Source organism: Trachurus trachurus (genome assembly GCF_905171665.1).
Source record: "Trachurus trachurus genome assembly, chromosome: 10".
NCBI lineage: Eukaryota > Metazoa > Chordata > Actinopteri > Carangiformes > Carangidae > Trachurus > Trachurus trachurus.
In genome coordinates this window covers 6,162,731-6,182,226 of record NC_139894.1, presented here as the reverse complement: position 1 = coordinate 6,182,226, position 19,496 = coordinate 6,162,731, and the positions used below count along the sequence as shown (strand labels likewise).

Below are 19,496 nucleotides of genomic sequence, written 5' to 3'. Positions count from 1 at the left end.
GGATAGTTCACCCAAAATTCAAATTTCACTCATTATCTACTCACCCTCATGTGGACTAAGGGCTGGGAGAAGTTTCAGAGTCCTCCGTGCCTTCTCTGAGTTACAGCGGGGCTCCGTGCAGCACTGCATGTCCATATGACGGTTGCGAACGGAGCTCACTTTTCTTCGTCCAAAAAGACACACGAAAAAACATCCAAATACCTCCATGCTGCTCGTCTGTAATGTCCCTCTTGTAATGAAGCCCCAACATGAGAAATTGTTCAGAAAAAAATTAAGTAAGTATATGTTTTAAGCTTGTTTGTAGTGAAAGCTCCCAGTGTTGCTCTGCCGGAATCTTGCGCGATTTGCAGAGCTGTGAACTGGGTGTCAATGCAAATCGCGCGAGATTTGGACGGACCAGGAAGAGCAGTGCTGGGAGCTTCCACTACAGAAAAGCTTAAAACATATACTCATTTAATTTTTTCGGAACAATTGGACGAAGAAAAGTGAGCTCCGTTCGCTACCGTCATATGGACATGCAGTGCTGCACGGAGCCCCGCTGTAACTCAGAGAAGGCACGGAGGACTCTGAAACTTCTCCCAGCCCTTAGTCGACACAAGGGCGAGTACATAATGAGTGAAATTTGAATTTTGGGTGAACTATCCCTTTAATCATCACTGATGAAGAGGAGGAGGGTCTCGTGCAGCAAATTATTTAAAATGATCGAAGCCGGCCAGACCGTTGATCTTAAAGTCTTATCTGACTGTTTCAGTTTTAATTCTCCGTTAACCCACAGCCATCATCCCCGTGACCTTGTTTAACCTGAGTGTCTGTCTAGTCTGGGGGGGATTATTGTTGTATTTCTAGCCCATGGTGTCGACAGCCCACGCCACAAAACCATTTAAAACAATGTTGACCCAGAACTTTACACAATGCCTCCGTTTTAAAAAAAGTGCTAAAAATATCCAACACGACGCAGCCACACAAACAGTGAGAATAGAAGGATGCGTTTTGTTTCATTTGTTCTTCAATTCAGTCCCACACAGCAGCACCGCAGTGTTTCTTACCTTCACTGCTTCAATATGCTGCCGATGAGATTATAACTCGAGTTGTGTCTGGAGGTTTTTGATGAGTCATTATAGTACTGTATGTGTGTGTTTCTGAGGATGTGTGTGTCCGATCGTCTTTGACATGTAACTGCTTGTGACAGCTCAGAAATACAGAGAAAGTTCCCATCTAGTGACTCAACATCAACTGTGGAGGAGTTGTTTGTCTTGCACTTGACAGATAGGGAAGTCTGCCCTCTGCGTTGCACTGTTCCCTTAATAGACTCTGACAGGCAACGCACACACACAGACACAGAGACACACACCTTGCTGACAGCCTCTGCTCATTTCAAATCTATATATAATCCCTGGTATTTCTCCTCTGATCTCTCTTCTTCCCCCATCACTACTTCCCTCCCTCCTTCCCTCTCCACGCTGCTTATATTCTCCCTGTGTATGGAAAGTATTTTTTGATGAGGGGGCTGAAAACGTCCTGGCAGACTGGCAGAGAGGACGCTCGGGATTCACTCCTGGCCCCGGGGCGAGCGGGAGAAGGGCAAGAAGGAGGGTCGGAGAGTAAATGGAGGGAACTGAGAATCGGGTCAGAGAAGGTCAGGAGGGGGGCCAACGAGAGGCTGCGAGAATTGGAGAGCGTCCCCACTTGTGAACGATTTATTGATTTTCAGTCTGGGTGCAAATGCAATATCAGACCTGAAGAGGGAAAAGGTCAGGCCAGAAGAAAGCATTTAAACACATTACTGAAACACTTGTCTTCAATTTGACTCCATTCCCGATTTCCATTCCTCACAGTAACGACCGTCATACCGTCACACGGAGCGTCACACGACCAGCTTTGTACCTCTTAAAGCTGAATCCCCTCACGAGAGTATCGTCCTGTCATTTCTGTGATTTATGCCCCTCTGTTCCTCTTGTTTGTGTCAACAATGTGCACGTGCACGACCACAAAAATACATAGTCACAGATACACGTGCACCTATCTATTTCAGTCAGGTACAAGCTGTTTTCATGGGGAGCACGTGCAGACCTTCACACACACAGACACATAAATCCAGTGTATTATTAATAATGACACCGTGATGAGATGAGTGATCTGATGAGTCTGTCTGACTAAATCTTGGTCGTAATCAGCTTCAGACTGCACAGAATCAATTTGGAGCATGTCAGATTATGTGATGAATGTGTGTAAATAAGAAAAGTATGACAGACAGGGCTCCAGACTGCCCATAAATTGGGGCATTTTGCCCCTAAATTTTAAGACAGTGCAAATAACTTTTTCATCTACTTGCATATGTGCAACCAGTAACATTTCTGGATTTTTAAAAATTCTTTTTTTGTGTTAACACTGGGGAAATGTGGAAGGGGCGATTCAAATTATCTCAAATTTGTCATTACAGGTGTCAGGCCAATGTGTGTGAGCATCATGAATCAAAAGGAAATGAGAATATTTACTTTACAGTGTGTTCACTCTTAAAATTTTAAGTTATGGGCCACTGTGGTCCTAGTAAAAAAAAAAAGTGAGTCTGGAGCCCCGAAAGAGCGGAGGCACGTCATCAGTTTGCATCATCCATTCACCCAATCTTATGTTTTGTTATGCAGTGAAATAATTCATAGGCTTTGGTCACAGTGCTGATACTGACTATACGTCTTTAGATCTCTAGAGAGGGAAGGTTGGTGCCTCTATGTGGTTTTCTTTTTTCTACAATCCGAAAAATGATGCCTTAAAAAGTGTGACGGCACTAAGTGTATTTTATTTCATGTCACGTCTTCCTGTTTGATTCGTTGTCCGAGCTCCAAATCAGCTGTTGCTGGACATCACTCAGAGTTCAGTCGTGGTCTCTTCAGTTTCTTGGAAGCAGCAGCAGTCTTTGCTTTGCTTTACAGCACTTCTCTACTACTGTAGTACAGTATATGGGACATGATGGTAGAAATCAACCTATGCTACATAATATTCCACCCTGTACTGACACAGTTCATAGTACTGATGATCATCATGTTGTACAGTACGTTTTCCCTCTGTTGACCCTGTTCTCAGTTTGGATTTCCTTTAGTGTTGAATGCAGTATGTCTATGTGGCCTATACATAGACATATATACAGTATATAGGTCAGTAGATGGGTGTCAACTGTTTGTTTTAGGCCTTTTGACCTAGTTCACAGATGGATCACATACAGTACTCTCACATGACACTCAAAAAAACAAAACAAGATTTACACATCATCTTATCTTTGGGTTTGTTTTTTCTATTCCAACAATAATACAGATCAAAGATGCACAAAAGTGAGTGTCATTTATGAGATCATTGAAATTGAATTTCCTCCTCTTTAAATTAATTTTTGTAAGTATCTTTATGCTCAGAGGAAGGAAAATATAATCAAACCTTGAATCAAACTTAAACTTTTGTGAAAAATCCCCAAACTTGTGGTTTAAAGTAAAGTGGGATTTTAATTGATTCTTGGATGATATTGGTTGGTTGTCTCAAATGCAGCTGCAGGCAGAGGTTTGAACACAGGCCTTGCCTTCACTATACATTACAATGGAAATACAGTGCACATAAACAAACCGTATAACTTGATACATAACCTTTCCCATGGCCTGAAAAGCATCCGTTCGTATACATTTAGATGTGACATGTCATGTACATTTTTGTAACCGTTGGACTCATTAGAAGTTAATGTTTAAGTAGAACAACCTCACCTCTCACCTCCCAGTTGTCGAGGTCTGCGTTCAAGCACTGGGCACAGTGTCTGATTTACTAACTGACCTAGATATCAACACTCGTCTGCATGTGCTATCAGTTCTCACCCTCAGTTCTGGGACAGCTGTCAGATCTGGCTTTTCTGAGTAGCACTTGTGTGTGTGTATGTGTGTGTGTGTGTGTGTGTGTGTGTGCCGAAATCATCACGGAAAAATATTGACTGTGATTGTCGCGGCACAAACTGCTGCTGCTGCTTAGGTCTCTTTGTGTCCACACGTTGCCACTGTCGTCGCTTTGTGTTGGTTGTAGAAGATAAAGTTCAAGTTGGAGATTAGAGCTCCAGGCGGCTTGAGCTCACACCAAACTGCAAAAGCATTAAGTGTTAATGGTTTGTGACCAAAAGTTGCGTAACATTTGTTCTTTCGTTACCTATTTTCCTCCCAAGATGAATTTCTGAAATATCACAGACTTCCGGGAAATATGATGCACATACCACAGCGAATTTTATTTGTATTGCAATGTCAGACTCATTTAAAATTGTTCCATGATGGAAGTAAATTAGCATGTCTGACACAGCTGTGCAGGTGTCAAGTAACAGCACACTTTATATATCCATTTAGTCACTGAACCGCAGGAAATTAATTCTGTCTTCAGTAAAAGAAAACATCAGGAAATAGTCAGTGGATTTAGTCAGAGCCCAAACTGAACTCACTGATCTCATCTGATCAAAAGTCCACAGTCCCCCCCCCCAAAAAAACTATTCTTCAGGACCCATTTCCACTTCATTTTTATTATTTATTTATTTATTTATTTATTTATTTATCTCAAGTACCTTACAGTTTGATCTTTCACTGACAAAAGAACTGCACATTATCCTGCTCTCACTCTGGCTCCTGATCAGACAAGAGCTTCCAGCAATCTAAAATACTACTTATTGTGAGTGAAGTCATTTTTGTTTTGCTTAAAAATGAGTCACATTGTGTAGAATTGATATGATATGATATCTACGTAGTATCTGCCATGACACAACATGCTGCATAGATGTTCTTAGGCTTCCTCAGCTGGTGATTGATTTGTCTTGAAAGGAGTTGATCTGAAGTCTGCTCCTGTTTGAAATGCACCGTTTTTTGAGGATGAGGATGAAAAAGGAACGAGCCAGTTTCCTTGATACTGATGTGATTATCTGTGTTGTTTTTTTTAGTCTACCGAGAGTGTAGACACAGATCTAAGTGCAAACACATTTAAAATGCATTTGTTACATCTGCCTCATTTCTCCCTGTTTGTCATCATCACACGCTGCTTCCTCATTGTTACTCTATAAACACTTCTTATCCCTTCTCGCTTGATTATATATCAAATATTGTAATGTTATTGATAGGCTCCTGTTACAAAAGACAAAGAGGTGTGTGTGTTACTGTGCTAATGGCCTTGTGTGTGTACATTTATGTCTGTGTGTGTGTGTGTACACGCCATTACGCAGCCCACTGGGTCGGCTGTAATAACTGCTGAGTTTATCATCAGTCCTGAGTGGACCAGAAAAATCAAAATGCCCTCCCACTTTCTGCCTCCTGATTGGCTCACAGAAGCCATTCCTTCTTTACGATTGGCCCCGCAACTTCAGCCCCTCCCCTCCTATTGGTCCTCCAGGGGTTGTTGCCTGGTTACATCAGAAGCTCATATATTTTAGCAGAGCTCTGGATGTTTACTGCAGCACTTTTACAGACAGAGTGCAGAGTGAGGCAGCCTCACTCGCTCACACATACAAACACACACACACACACGCGCAGACAGGCACAGGCACACACACGCGCTGTCACACACTCCTTCAACAGCACACACACACACACACACACATTCAGGAAGGACAACACAGAATGCACCCAGGCGATACCCTGGCTCTGCTGCTCGACCTGCTGGTGCTGACGCTGAATCCTCAAAGTGCTCAACTGGGATAAACCTGCACACAGTGGATAGATACGAGGCCGACAGGAAGACCGACCACATACTGAGAGAGAGAGAAGAAATCTGAGCAGAGGAGAGACTCCGAGTTCAGACAGAGCAAGTTTAACAGCTGGATACCTACCGCTCCTGCTTGAGACAAATGTGTCAAGTTGGTAACAGGCAGGAAAGAAGAAAGAGGCAGTAATCATCACACGGAGTTCAGTTAAAAGTCGACGTGACCGACTTCTCTGCTGGATGATCGATAGAAAAATAACAGACTCGGCTCGAATTACCTGCATGTAAGCTTCGCTGACGGCGCAGAGCAAAAAAAAAAAGAAGAGACCAAACAGAGAAACTGACAGAAACATCCTACCAGACATAAAGAGTCATCCCTCACACTGTCACACCTGCAGGCTGGAGCCACTGACACAAAACCAGCAAAAACCAAATCAAAACACAACAAAAAGGACACATCATCACAGTGAGAGAGAAAAACACAGCTGGAAAAATGAGAATGGCCTGTGACATCCTGCTGCAGAGGTAAACATCAGGGTTATGTAACCCATCTAGTCTGACTGGAATAAATGATTGGGTGGCTGAATGGATGGATGGAGAGGAAGGCAAATATGTGGTTGGTTATATATGAATAGAAGAATGTTGGGAGAAAGAAGTGCATGGAAAAACTCTTGAAAGGGCAACAAATTGAATGAATGAAATGACGTGATTAACAAAAAAAAACAAAAAGGAACAGGAAAGAGAGAGCTAAAAGATAGGATTAAGTTGTGAAAGGTAGCGAAACATTTTATCCTCCCACTTTTTTATTATCATATAAGAATGGAAAGAAATGAGGTTGGATTGTCTGTCTTGCTCATCTGCTTTGTTGCCAGGGAGAGATGAAAGACAGGAGACAGATGAGAGGATATCTCTGTCTTTTCTTTTCACAGGAAACATGGGAGGTAGAAGTAGCAGGAGAAGATGAAAAGAAAAGGGTCGTAAAATTACTGAACAGCTGATGTCATGTTACGCAATCAAAGTGTAAAGAAAGCGTGCAAAGGGGGGGATTAGTCAGCATTTTAAAATACAGAGGGTTAAGACCTGGGCAGTTGTCCCCTTAAATAAACACATTCTCAAATTAAGGCTTTATTAGATTTAGGTTGTGTAACCTTTCTGTATTGAAATGTCTGGACTTATGTAACATATATTTTTGAATTACATGCTCACATTATTGAAAATATTTCAATAGTTTTCAAACCTAGAGAAATGAATGAATTTGATCATGACATGCTAATGGTTTGCTGCGTTTTGGTGCTTGCGTATTAATTGTGTCATATCCCCTTGTGCATGCGTCAGCATCGTCTTTATCCAGTGTTAACATTTTCACAATATAATTATTAAATCTTTTATTTTATTTTATTACATACCTCAACATATGGATCATAAGTTATCTAAAGGAAATAGCTGAGAGGATCAGTTAGTTGGGACGTGTTTGTGTCTCCACAGAACAATATGAGAGAATCAAAGGTTTTTTAAGGTTTTCAGACCCCTAGTGCCAGAAAAAGATGATAGATTGTACATTAAATCAATGGCAAATAACAGATTTTTCTAAATATTCCTGAGTATTGAAGTGAACACCATTATTTATTTTTTTTACATTTTATTGACTTGAACAATTAAAGAACAAGTCAAAATGATGAGCCACTGATTTATCGTTATTGAAAACAATCTTAAATTGCAGCAATCTGGAGTTTGTAAAAGATGTACAGCTTTTATCACTATGGCAGGAACTTTATGTGACACCAGAGAATGTGATATCTTTTGCACACACGTGGTTTATTTATAAGGTCCATGCAGTTATACACACACTCGACGTGCGCTGGAAAGTCTCACAGTTTTAATGCAAGTCATCAGCAGTTTTGTGTCATCTGCGGAGGAATGATGGATTAAATGGAGGCTGGGGAGGTAGATTTGTTGAGTCACCTAAACAAAACACATCATTAAACTCAGATGGGCCAATGTCTGTGGGGGTAATTAAGAGAAAACAGATGAAGGAGCACAGTGTTGGTCATTTATAGTCCCAAGTGCAAAGCAGCTGATGGAAATAAACCAATGAACAGTATCCAGGCAGAAAACTAAACAGCAGCTCTGTGTTGAAGTCGTGGATGTTTTGAATGCAGACATCTGCTCCAAGAGTCTGTGAGAGTTTCTTGGCCCCGACATGAAGGACTATAAATGTTTACTGTTTCAGAGGCAGCAAGAAGAGCTGTTTATGACATGGAAAGCCACGCTTATGATTCTGTGTGCTCGTATTAGTGTTTATATGAATTGCAGTGGCTTTCTATGTGTGTGTGTATGTGTGTGTGAGGGATGAGAGAAAGTGTGTCTGGTGTTATTTGCAAGCCAAAGCGGTGAAACGTGTCTCCTTGTGCCGCCTGGTGTGTGTGTGTGTGTGTGTTTGAGAGAGTGGATGCGTAGACTGCAGCAGTCTGTACCTCCCAGACTTGGATTTGCTGACAACAGCATCTCAGCGGAGTCATTACTAACCTCAAACTCACCTTACACACACCTTCTAACCCCTCACCCTCTGTGTCTGAACCATTGTTGTAAGTCATGTGATGATCGTACTGTAGACTTATTGATCCGTCTGTTAGTTTCCTCTCAACCATCAGCACTGAAGTGTCTCTGCTGTCTTCGCCTACTTTGTTTTCAGTGCAGCAGACTGGACCATGCTCATGCTGAGAAGTGTTTTTGTTTAGTCACTCAGTCAGCTGACACGAGGCCGCTGATAAACAGCATAGTATTTCAACTCTGCAGTATATTATACTCTTAGCTACGTGCAACTGATACTCTTGCTCTATATTCGTGACAGGCAGACTGTACGGCCATCTGTTTAGACTGGTTGGTTGCACAACAGCTAGAACTGACATGATTATTTTGGCCACCTAATAAACTGAGGGCGGTACACAAAATAAACACAAGTATTTTAAGAGTCAGTGAGGTTTTTCAAACCACTGCCAACTCATTTTAATCCAGGAAAAACCCTGGAGTGGTTAGATAGACAAGAGTTTTGATGCTAGATATTTTTATGGAGGTCTTGTTTTTGTTCAGCTGGAATCAAAGGTGCAATATTCATCCCTCGGGTGGTTCACATGTGCCTCCGGTTACCTGCTGCAGCAGAGATCTTTACTGCTGTGCTCTGGTTAGCAAGCAGCAGATTAGATTAGAGTGAAGCTGGCAGAACCTCAGATGTCCAGGTGTAGTTGATCATTATTAAGTAATTAGTGCAATGAAAATAGCTGATATGTTTTAGGCTGACTTTATATAGAAATCAACTCGGTGAAATGTGGCATCAATCGTCTCTATTATTATTATTATTGGCTGAATAAAAGTTTGCGTATTTGTTAGCGTCAGTGACGTTATTACAACAAGCAGCGGTTGACTTTGTTTGACCGTATGACTGCCAGCACACTGTCGACCTCAGGTGTGTGACTCCTTAAGACGTTGCCACACACTCTTATCTGGGTGTTTGGCCACCGTGCCTGTGGGACAGGAGCCGATCTAATCCGACCTACTTGGAGAACTTTTGAAAGCCGAGCCTTTATTGGCTGCTCTGCAGGCAGCAGCTTTAGGCCAAAAATTACAACAGATATTAATTCTTAACATTTAAATGCCATTAAATGGTTCAACCATGCATCCAACTTGGACCTTCATTAAAATGATGAATGTTGCCATATTTTTAGACACATAAATAAAAAAAAAAACACATCTACACTACATCAGGGGCTTCCAACTCTCTGTGAGTCTATCTGCCCTCCATTGAGTACGAGGCAGTGGAGAAATACCCTGAAGGGCTCTACAAAGGGCGTCTTTTCATGGTGCTGCAGGCCTCTACTGACACTGACAGAAATGTTATCTTTGTTGCTTAGGGAGCTTGAGGAGGGCAAGAACATCCCAGAGGGCCCAGCAACGGTTTTAGTTCTTGTCCTCGGGGGCCAAATGGTGTAAGATCAGATATTATGTTCGCTGCTTTAGGCCCATGGATGTTACGTAACGTCCTTGAGGGTCCTATCAAGCATCTATTGTTAGTGATGCAGCCACCCAGCATGGTTCCTTCACTGTAGGACCCAGCAGGGGAGCGCGCTGTCATACGCTGTTATCTGTGCCTTCAAAGAGACCGTCTCTGCTGTAGGGAGCCTGCAGGGTGTTGCCGTTTAAAGGCACATTTTAACTAACTAACGAGGAGTAGAAGAAAGAGGAGAACCTCAAATGACAAAGGATCTAACATTAAACTACAAAAGTATACGTATGTCTCTTTGGAGAGAGACAAAATAACTGCAGATGCCATCACAAAATGATCCAGTTGAATTAACTGGGGAGAACAAGAGAACAAACGAGTGTTTATTTAGTGCTTGTCTTTTCAATTCTCCTCTTCTGCTCCAACAGCTTCAGCATTTGGTTTAAACAAGTTTGTTGTTTGATCTTTGCAACACTAGTAACTCTCTTTGTCGAACACACACACACAAGCCATGGTCAAGATAACAGTGTGAGAAAGGGAATGTGAAATACTTGTTACCAGTTTGAAGCAGAGTCGGAGGTGGAGGAGATTCAAGGGGAAAGAAACATGAGGGAGAGAAGGGGAGAGGCCGAGACGAGGATAAGAAAAAGGGTTGAGATGATATGAACAAAGATTTTTTGTGTGAAGGACGATGAGGTGGAATGACAAAAAAAAAGGGAAAGAGATGGTGAAAAACAGGGGAGATCAAGTTAAAGAGGCAGGTGAGAGTTATCAATGAAGTGAGAGTGTGCAGAGAGCAAGCATGATTAAAGTAAACAACGCTAATGAAGAGAGAGAGGAGAGCAGAAACCACGTGGAGGACAGAGAGAGCTGAAAAGCACGAAACACCAGAAGGAATTAGAGGAAAAAGATGGATGAAGAAGAATAAAGATGGCGGGCATTATCGTTTTTATCTGCCGTTAATAATTCAGTCTGTATCGACCTACCTGAAGACTTTCTGCATTAGCTGTCTGTGTGTGTGTGTAATTGTGTCAAAGAGTCAACGCACACATGCGCATATTAAAGTTGCATAACCTCAGCTGCTGTTTTTCTAATGAGACGAGTTTGACCACACACACACACACTTTATGCTCACAGAGACTTACCGGTGCTCTTGTGCACAGTCTGGATGACCTTGCTCTGTGTGTGTGTGTGTGTGTGTGTGTGTGTGTGTGTGTGTGTGTGTGTGTGTGTGTGTGTGTGTGTGTGTGTGTGTGTGTGTGTCTGTGAGAGAAGGGGTGTTATATAAATCTGGAGTCCTTGTATGTCCGTCACTGAGAGTGTTTCTAAGTCCAGCGGCAGCATGCTCAATCCACGGGCACATCTCCTAGTCTCGTACACACACAGATAGATAGATAGATAGATAGATATACTTTATTGATCCCAAGCTGGGAAATTACAGTGCAGCAGCAGCATTACACAGACACACAGTGATGATAACATAACATATAGTATAAGAATATAAAGAATAAGATTATAAAAACAAACTATACATAATAAAATAGCAATAGCAAATAAAATAGAATGTAATGTACAAAGGTATATACAACAGAATTGGCAGTGTTGATTTTAGTGCAAAGTAAAAAAAAAATGTGCGATGTGTGTAACTGGCACGCACACATACACACAGATACACACAAACACACAGTTGCCTGTAGGGGAACATCGAAGAACAAATATGAGATGACACACACCCTTCTATCTGATCAGCAGGGTTTAGCAAAGCTCTGTAGCCTAAATAACAATCTGCCCACCCAGAGTGGCGCCACCGACTGAAACTTTGTGTACTTGTGTGTGTGTGTGTGTGTGTGTGTGTGTGTGTGTGTGTGTGTGTGTGTGTGTGTGTGTGTGTGTGTGTGTGTGTGTTTATTTCTTGAGATTGTCATTTGACCCAGGAGATTTCATTCTCTTTCTCTTGTATTACCCAGGACTTGATCTTCTCTTTGTCTCTGTGACTCATAATATTCACAGATCTGCGTTTTTTTTTGCTGTAACACCGTCGTTATTGTCGTTACGGTCTTCACTGTTTAGTCTGTCTCTCTGTCCGACACCCACATCCTCCAAGGTCACTTCATGTCAGGAGGGAAGTGAGATGAGGAGTACACGATGTTCTCACCACGTTGTCCTTTCCCTGTCTCCCTGTCTCTCCCTCTCTCTTCCTCTCTCTGTCTCTACAGCTCCCACCTCTCCCCTATATCCATCCTGCCCGCTGACTCTGCTGAGTAAGTTCACACACACACATACACAGTCCTGTAATTGTATCCACTCAAGACGACATAAAAGGTTATCCTCTGTTTATACACACTCATGCACACACAACTGAAATTCCTCTTAGGAAACTGATCTGAAAAAATCTCCTAAAGCAAGTAATTATCTCATGCAAGTTTTATTACGAGATTGATAGGAAAAAAAACATAATAAAAGAGAGAACAATCGACTTATTGAAGTGTGAGGTTGGACAAAAGGCCGATCTGCACCACAAGCAGATAAAACAACAGGAATGAAGAGGGATGAAGAGCAGGCAGCGCTGAGCGGAGAGGAGTTAAGAGCTAAAGAGGAAGTAATAAGGAGGAGAGCTGACCTTGTGTTTTGATTATGAAGCTAAACTAAAGCGTTCTGCATGGCTCGGTGCTTTCACTGCCCCAAGGACATGCACTCGACAATCACATGACTCGGCCCCTTTGCTGCATGACATGCAAACGGAATAAAATAATTTTCTATGGTGCTGTACATTTATGTGAGTTAAGTGACCTGGAGGCTGCAGGGCGGGAGCACATGCTCCTTCAGTGCTGAGAGATAAGATCAGACTCTTTGTTTCTTAGATGCCAGTGAAGAAAATGGTCAGTGCAATCTTTAAAAGCCCAGTGTAACATCTTCAAATAGTTTGTTTCGACCGACAGTCATACATTACAAGATATTCAATGTACGTAGGAATTGTTTTTGCTTTAAAAATTTCTTAAATAATCAGTTGTCAAATTGATATTCTGCTGATTGATTGTTCCAGCCCAGTAGCACGTCCTCGCTCTATCACGGTGGCTTTTTCATATTTTTTCAACATCTGGCTCACTTTTCTTTGTGTGTTTAAAAAATAAACGTTTCATGGTCAGATTTCATCTAAATAAACAAAAGCCTTTGCAAGATGAAATTCTAAGAAAATGGATAAACAGTTTAAAGCTGAAAGGATTAAGCAGAAAAATAACTCTGAAGTATTTTGTGTTTTTGGTTTTAGTGAAGTTTCACTAAAAAAATGGCAGATTTTTTTTTTTTTTTCCCCTGTCTTTCTTTGTAACATCACAGTCATACGCTGAACAGATTTATATGACAAGATATCTGAAGATGTTGCCCACGCCTACGTGATGTAGTGCAGTAAAGTGACTGGTGCACACTGTGGTTCATTACTCTAATGAAGCACGTCATGAAAAGACAAGACGCTTTTCACCATAAATCAAAAGCCGGTATTGGGAGACGTGCTATTTTAGTTTCATTCACCAGATGTCCGACGCCGCCGTCTCTGTTTCATGCGAGCGCATTAAATGTTGGCGCATTTCCAGAAGTGCATTAGTTTGAGCTGCGAGGACCTCGGGTTGTCTGGACTGGTCTCAGTGTCCAGGATGTGTCCTGCGTGCAGAGGTGTGGAGGTATCTCGTCAAAACCTCCAACAATAGCAGCAATAAAACATGATGCTTCTCTGGCCAGTGTGTGTACTTGCACTTGTACTTGTGTGCATGCATGCGTGTGTGTGTCTGTGTGATGGATAGTCATTATTAGTGGAGCCTTTTGCAGCCAGCGGTGCTGCTGCAGGCGAAAGTGGGCATGTAGTCATCTGGTGTGTGTGTGTGTGTGTGTCCACCTCTCACACACATTTATTTGAGCTGGGTCCAGCACCTTTATGAGTTTTTGCCTTAAATGGACACAGTTGTGAAACCCAAATACAGTTACGGTCCAGCTCCGAGGCTCTATATAAAAATCATGTCACTCCCTTGGTGACAGTGTACCGTACAAGTGGCATGGAGCAAATTTAACAAAAGAGTAGAAACATTACATAACAGAGATGTGCAGGGGGAAAAAAATAAAAAACTAGATCACAACAGATGGAGCAGAGTCCATGAGGAGTTGGTGAGAGCCGAGACTTTTCCCACTTCTTCACTGCTGTCCAAGCTGGAGGAGAGACGAAGCTCACAGCCCGTAAGAAGCCAGAGTTAATGACGAAGGAAGACACGATGAACACACACACACATACACACACTTGGTACAGTAAATAAAGTAAGCTAAATAAAATCTCAGTAGAGCCCGTGGATCAACCGTTGCAGCAGAGGTCAGACTGTGTGTGCTGCCGTTACCTTTTAAAGGCTGTAATGTCCTCTGCAGCTCCACTTTAATCATTATTAATCCCTTTACAACTGGACCAGGTTATTGACTTAATAAGGACTCGTCAAAGCCCAGAATGGAAGAAAAGAAAACATATCAGCCGCTATAAATGTTTGATAGATTACAATCCTTAAGTACATGTCTCATACTGATGTTTTCCTGTATTTGGCAACAAACTCAACACACCGGTTTGGCACTGAAAGCTGCAGCCAGTTGTCTGTTAATTGATTGGTGGAGTTCTTTCTATTCATTAACAGAGGTTGATGACAGGCAGGATTATGTGAGGAGGATTACATGCGGTTACAGAGGTGAAGGTGTTCACCTGCACATCATTAATAGCACTGGCAAACCTTACTCTGAAATTAAAGATCTTAATTAAATGGTTGAATAATCCTCTGAGCTTATTGTGTTCACCGCAAGTGAACAGAAGAAGAAGTTATCTCATGTAGAGACAATTCAGCTACTTAGCAACAGAGCATTACACATAATTGAACATTAATGCTCAAACATTACAGTGATCAGGCGTTGTTCAAGAAGAATAAGCTTTGCTCATGCAACACCTTTCAAAACACACAAGAGGAAAGTTGTTTTCAACATTATACTGTAATATAAATCAATTCCTGCTGCTGTTACAGTTATGTAGCTGTATTTTAGTTTTGGGTATATAACTTAGTGTTTTTTTGCCCCCAGATAAGGTAACACTGCCAGTTACACTTGCAAAGAACTTGTGCAAATTAATATTTTTGTCAAAAATATTAATTTCATAGCATTACTGGAGGCAGGCACATATTTTACAGGCCAAATTTGTTTTTAATTTTCTAGCACTGAATTTCACATTTAGTTTAAGCTTCAGGGTTTGCAACATTTACCAACGTGTTTATCAGAATAGTTTTACAGACTTTTATTGAATGGAACTGGGCAGAGTTTACAGAGGTCTGTATTAACCAGCCTGGTGTCTGCGATGTATATAGTACAACCAGGCGCCCAAAATTAAACCCAAACAAAAGTGAACTTTTGTGTTTTCCCACAACTGAACAACCAGTAAAGGTGAATCTTTTGTCATTAGTAAACTGTGGCTGTTCATCTTCACGCTGTTACTTATTATAAAACATGATTTTAAACAGAGCGTGAAGATGATTATCAGGTCATCATCAAAATACACACATGGACAGGACAACACTCGACAAACTAGAGAAACAGGACACACAGTACAAAGGTAACACCCATATGAACTAAATAAATGTTCTTTTTTAGCAGTCACCTAAAAAAAAAAAAGGTGTAGAAGTTAGAAAACACTACGAAATCTAAAAAATAAACAAACTATGAGAGTAAATGAGCACAGGGATTTCTGTAAAAAATTAATGTTCTTGTATTCTTTATGTGTTTTCTCAGGATAATCCAGCGAACCATCAGAGCTGCAGTGGAGCAGCACTTCTTCGAGCTGAAAACCTCCATCGACCAAGACCTCAGCAACTACGACAGCCAGGGGTGAGCGTGCAGCCGTGCACACAAACACAGACAGAAGAAGCTAAAAGCCCTTTATAGTTTTCCAGTGTTTTATTTGAAGTTTAGATATTTTCACAGTGTGACCTGCTTTATCATCATGGAAATCTCACTCTGTACTATTTGAGACCTTTAAACTCAAGAATCAACACTTGTCACCTTCTTACACACCTTTGGAAATACTTTGAGGTTGCACCTGCCGGTACAAACGCGCGTTACACAGATTCCTCAGTGGCCAAAAGCGGCATCAGGTGACCAAAGAGAAACATATTTGTCATAGCGAACACTGTGTACAAAGGCACGAAGCCAAACTGACGGCTCAGGTTGCCAGTAAACATGTTGACGGAGCAGTGATGTTAATAAGCAAACAGCCTCTTGTCGAGAGCAGCTGCAGCTGTTCACCGGTCAGTCACCTCCAAGACAAAACAAGATGTAAAGGAATTTGTCTCCAGCATCAAGGAGACGTGACACCGTGAAGGTTTTTACACCAAACCGCTAGAATAAGCTGCTGCAGCCGCGCCTGCATAGCAACGTTATTAGTGTGTGCTTTAAAAATCCAGGTACTTCCCTCGTTTCATTCACTTTTTGAATGTTATGTTCTAGGGCTGGGACGATATGCTTTTCTCCCGATTCGATTCTTCTACGATTTTTTGGATGGCGATTCGATTTAAATTGCGATTCTATGATATTGCCGATTCTCTCGATTTTTTGTCGCATTTTTAACATTTATCTGCACACAAATACTGTAGGAGCCTATAAATTAACATACTCCATTATAAAGTGAACTTAAACCCTTTTCAAAGCCTGTACTCTCTGTATGTAAAAGAGGCTAACAAATACACATTGCACAATATTTTAAAAAATTCAAAAAAAAAAAAAAAAAATTCAAAAAAAATATCGATTTTTGAAAAAATAAATCGATTTAAAAATCGTCAAAAAAGATATCGCGATATCTATGTGAATCGATTTTTTCTCCCACCCCTATTATGTTCCCAGGGTGAGTCCCAGTGAGACAGCTGAAGAGGGTTGCCATGGAGACGAGGAGCAACAAACAGACCCCGAGGACAGTCCCTGCGACACAGAGGGGGAGACCCCGCTGTCGGAGAATGAGCAACACCTACAGCAAAGCCAGACGGACACACAGGTTTGTGCATGACACACAGACACCTGCATATTGTGCACACACACACACACACACACACACCATTGAGATTTCTCTCTAAAACACACACACACACACAAACACACACAGACACACAATACACAGACTGTGACCAGTTGCTGTGTGGGCTGGCAGCATAATTGCCACAACCGACCTCCTTCCAGTCTCAGTGTGTCGGTTCATTCGATGACTGAATGTTTGTTACTATCAGCACAGTCCATCTTTGTTCTGCTCTGATTGCCACAATAGCCAGAAGTCTACCGGGACAGCAGCAGCAGCAACAACAACAACAACACACAGATTGTCAGTGAAAACACAGGCTGTGTTTTGTTCTAACTAAAGGGCAAAATGAAAATAAGAGGTTTAAGGTTTTTAAGAGGCACTGTGGCAACTCCTCACACAACTCTGTGAAATCCATAGTTTTCCCAAGAGGTACATACACTACATAGGCTTAAAAATGGGCGTCCCTGCTCCTCTGCACATTCTTGACCCCGCACTGTCCACATTTGGGCACATTTCATGTCCTGCTCTTATGGTACAGGGTCTGTGAGATGTTGTGTCGTCATGCTGGCGTCACAGAGGGAGCACTGACCCGTCCAGAAACAGCTGCAACTCCCAAACACTTAAAGCTAAAGGTTCAAAAAAGATACCAGGGATAGTAAACATCCAAAAATGTTCCCAAAGATGTTTTTCTCACCATGAATTATCCAATTGGCAGATTTTTCCTATAAACTCAGGAATAATCCAGAGCTGAAACTATCTCATGTAGAGCAAATGATCTGACTAAATATTAGATGATTAGGTTAAAAATGGTATTAATGATGACAAACTAGTACAATTAAATAATAAACCAAACTAAACTAATTAAATATTACAATTTGATTAAATCTGAAAACTAAAACTTGATAGGAATTAAAAATGCACATGTACACGCTGATAATATCACGACTGTTATTACACAGACAGACTCCCAGTGAGCTGAGGGGGTTTATTAGGTTCATTTAGGGCCGAACCCATTGATTGATTTAAAAACAAGTCGTTTGTCAAAGTGAATCTAAAACCGACTGGAAATCATGAATCAACCTTTCTGTGTCTGGACAACTGGTCTGTGAGTCTGGGAGTATTTGTCAGTGATGAAAGGTGCAAACTCAGGTCTGAATCTAATATGATTAGGCAACGAAGCGCCTCTTAATCCTGCTCAGAGATCATCGCTTAACATTTTTAGTAAGTCCGTCCGTCGCTGTGGAATTTAAAAACCCTCTCGTTGCCTCTCTGCCCTCCTTGAGCCACGGTGGCTCTTGTCCCAAGTAGCACTTTGGTGACCTGATGACAGGAGAGCGGTGACGAGCAGCAGCGGTTAATGTGGCGGTCAGGGAGAGCTGTGTCCTGCTGGGACTGATGGGAAACCTGGGAAACCTGGGTCCAATTCTTTAAATAGACGGCGAGAAGGACAGCTGCACCATTGACTTTCTTTACGTAACAGCACCAAAGTGACATGGGTCATATAATCAAGACAAATAGGACGATTATTGCGCCCGACTTTATGGATCTAGTGTCAGCTCTCTGTCAGGCAAATTTATGTTTTATTTATTTGTGCCAGTTCTTTCTATTTTAAAATGTTAAAGAAATGAAACCACTCATAGGTTACATGTGGTTCCTCAGAACAGGAAAGCACCTGTTAAGGTCAAAATCCAAAATTAACACAGTTTCTGTTCTTTTTTTCTATTTATTTATAAGTCATGCTCTGCTAGTTTTGTTTCATTTAGATTCTCATTTATAACAGCAGAGAAATTTCATCTAAAAACTCTTTTTTGTGACGATTCTCCCAGGATTCACTGGACTCTGGCGCCGCCCTGGAGGAGAGTTTAGGAATGGACCTGGATGCTGAGGCTGTCCGAGATGCTGAGAACAACATCAACACTGCCAGGTGGGAGGACACATAAAGTTTTAATGTTCAAGCCTTCGGTGAATTCAGCCGTAACTCAAACCAGCAAATAAGTTCATTAGAGTGAGATTGTTTTGGTTTTGTTTTGTTTTGTTTTATACTTTATTGCAGGATTGCACAAGTTCATGCTCTAGTACAGATCTTTTTAGTCATTGGAGCATTCCTACAACATTTATGCTACATATTTGTAGTGAAAAATATCAAAAGAAATTAAAAAATAATAATAATAATAATAAAAAGGAATATTAATAATAATAAAGGGAGGGAAAAGAGATGGGACAAAGACAGTTGGGGAAAAAAAGCATAAGATAGAACAAAAATACAGTATATACAAATAAATAAAAGAAAGAATATACATACATACACAAATGTATTCTCTTCGGAGATCTAGTAAACATTTCTTCAGGGCTGGACTCATCAGTTTTATCTATTTATATAATCAATCCACTTCTGATTCTATATGTAATTTTTTTCCATTTCCAAAATATTATTTACATTTAATTTCCAGTTATTAAAAGAAGGTGAGATGGATTTTTGCCAATTTCTTGTTATTTGCTTCAGAGCTGCTATTCTGAGTATTCTGTATAAGAGATTGTTTTTTATGCATACCGGGATTCATTTTTCAAGATTAGAGAAAAGATAAAGAGAGGCGTTTTCTTATTTCCCAGAGTGAAATATTTTTTTGTCATGCACTGATCACTTGACACCTCACGTTCCCAAATCGCTTGGACATGCCGTCTGAGGCCGAGCTCCTCCTGACGCTACATCATATGTCGTACTGTGAG

At 41.2% G+C, this 19,496-nt stretch overlaps 1 protein-coding gene across 5 annotated transcripts in view; it reads left to right on the top strand.

Moving 5' to 3' along the window:
* The window catches only part of fam13b (family with sequence similarity 13 member B), an 88,431-nt gene that overhangs the window by 48,583 nt on the left and 20,352 nt on the right, over window positions 1-19,496 (top strand). For all 5 annotated transcript variants that reach the window (XM_083980674.1, XM_083980675.1, XM_083980671.1 and 2 more), the window contains exons 8-11: window positions 11,911-11,955; window positions 15,494-15,589; window positions 16,601-16,748; window positions 18,596-18,693. In XM_083980674.1, coding sequence (XP_083836800.1) covers window positions 11,911-11,955; window positions 15,494-15,589; window positions 16,601-16,748; window positions 18,596-18,693 — 387 coding nt within the window. The remainder of the gene's footprint in view (window positions 1-11,910; window positions 11,956-15,493; window positions 15,590-16,600; window positions 16,749-18,595; window positions 18,694-19,496) is intronic.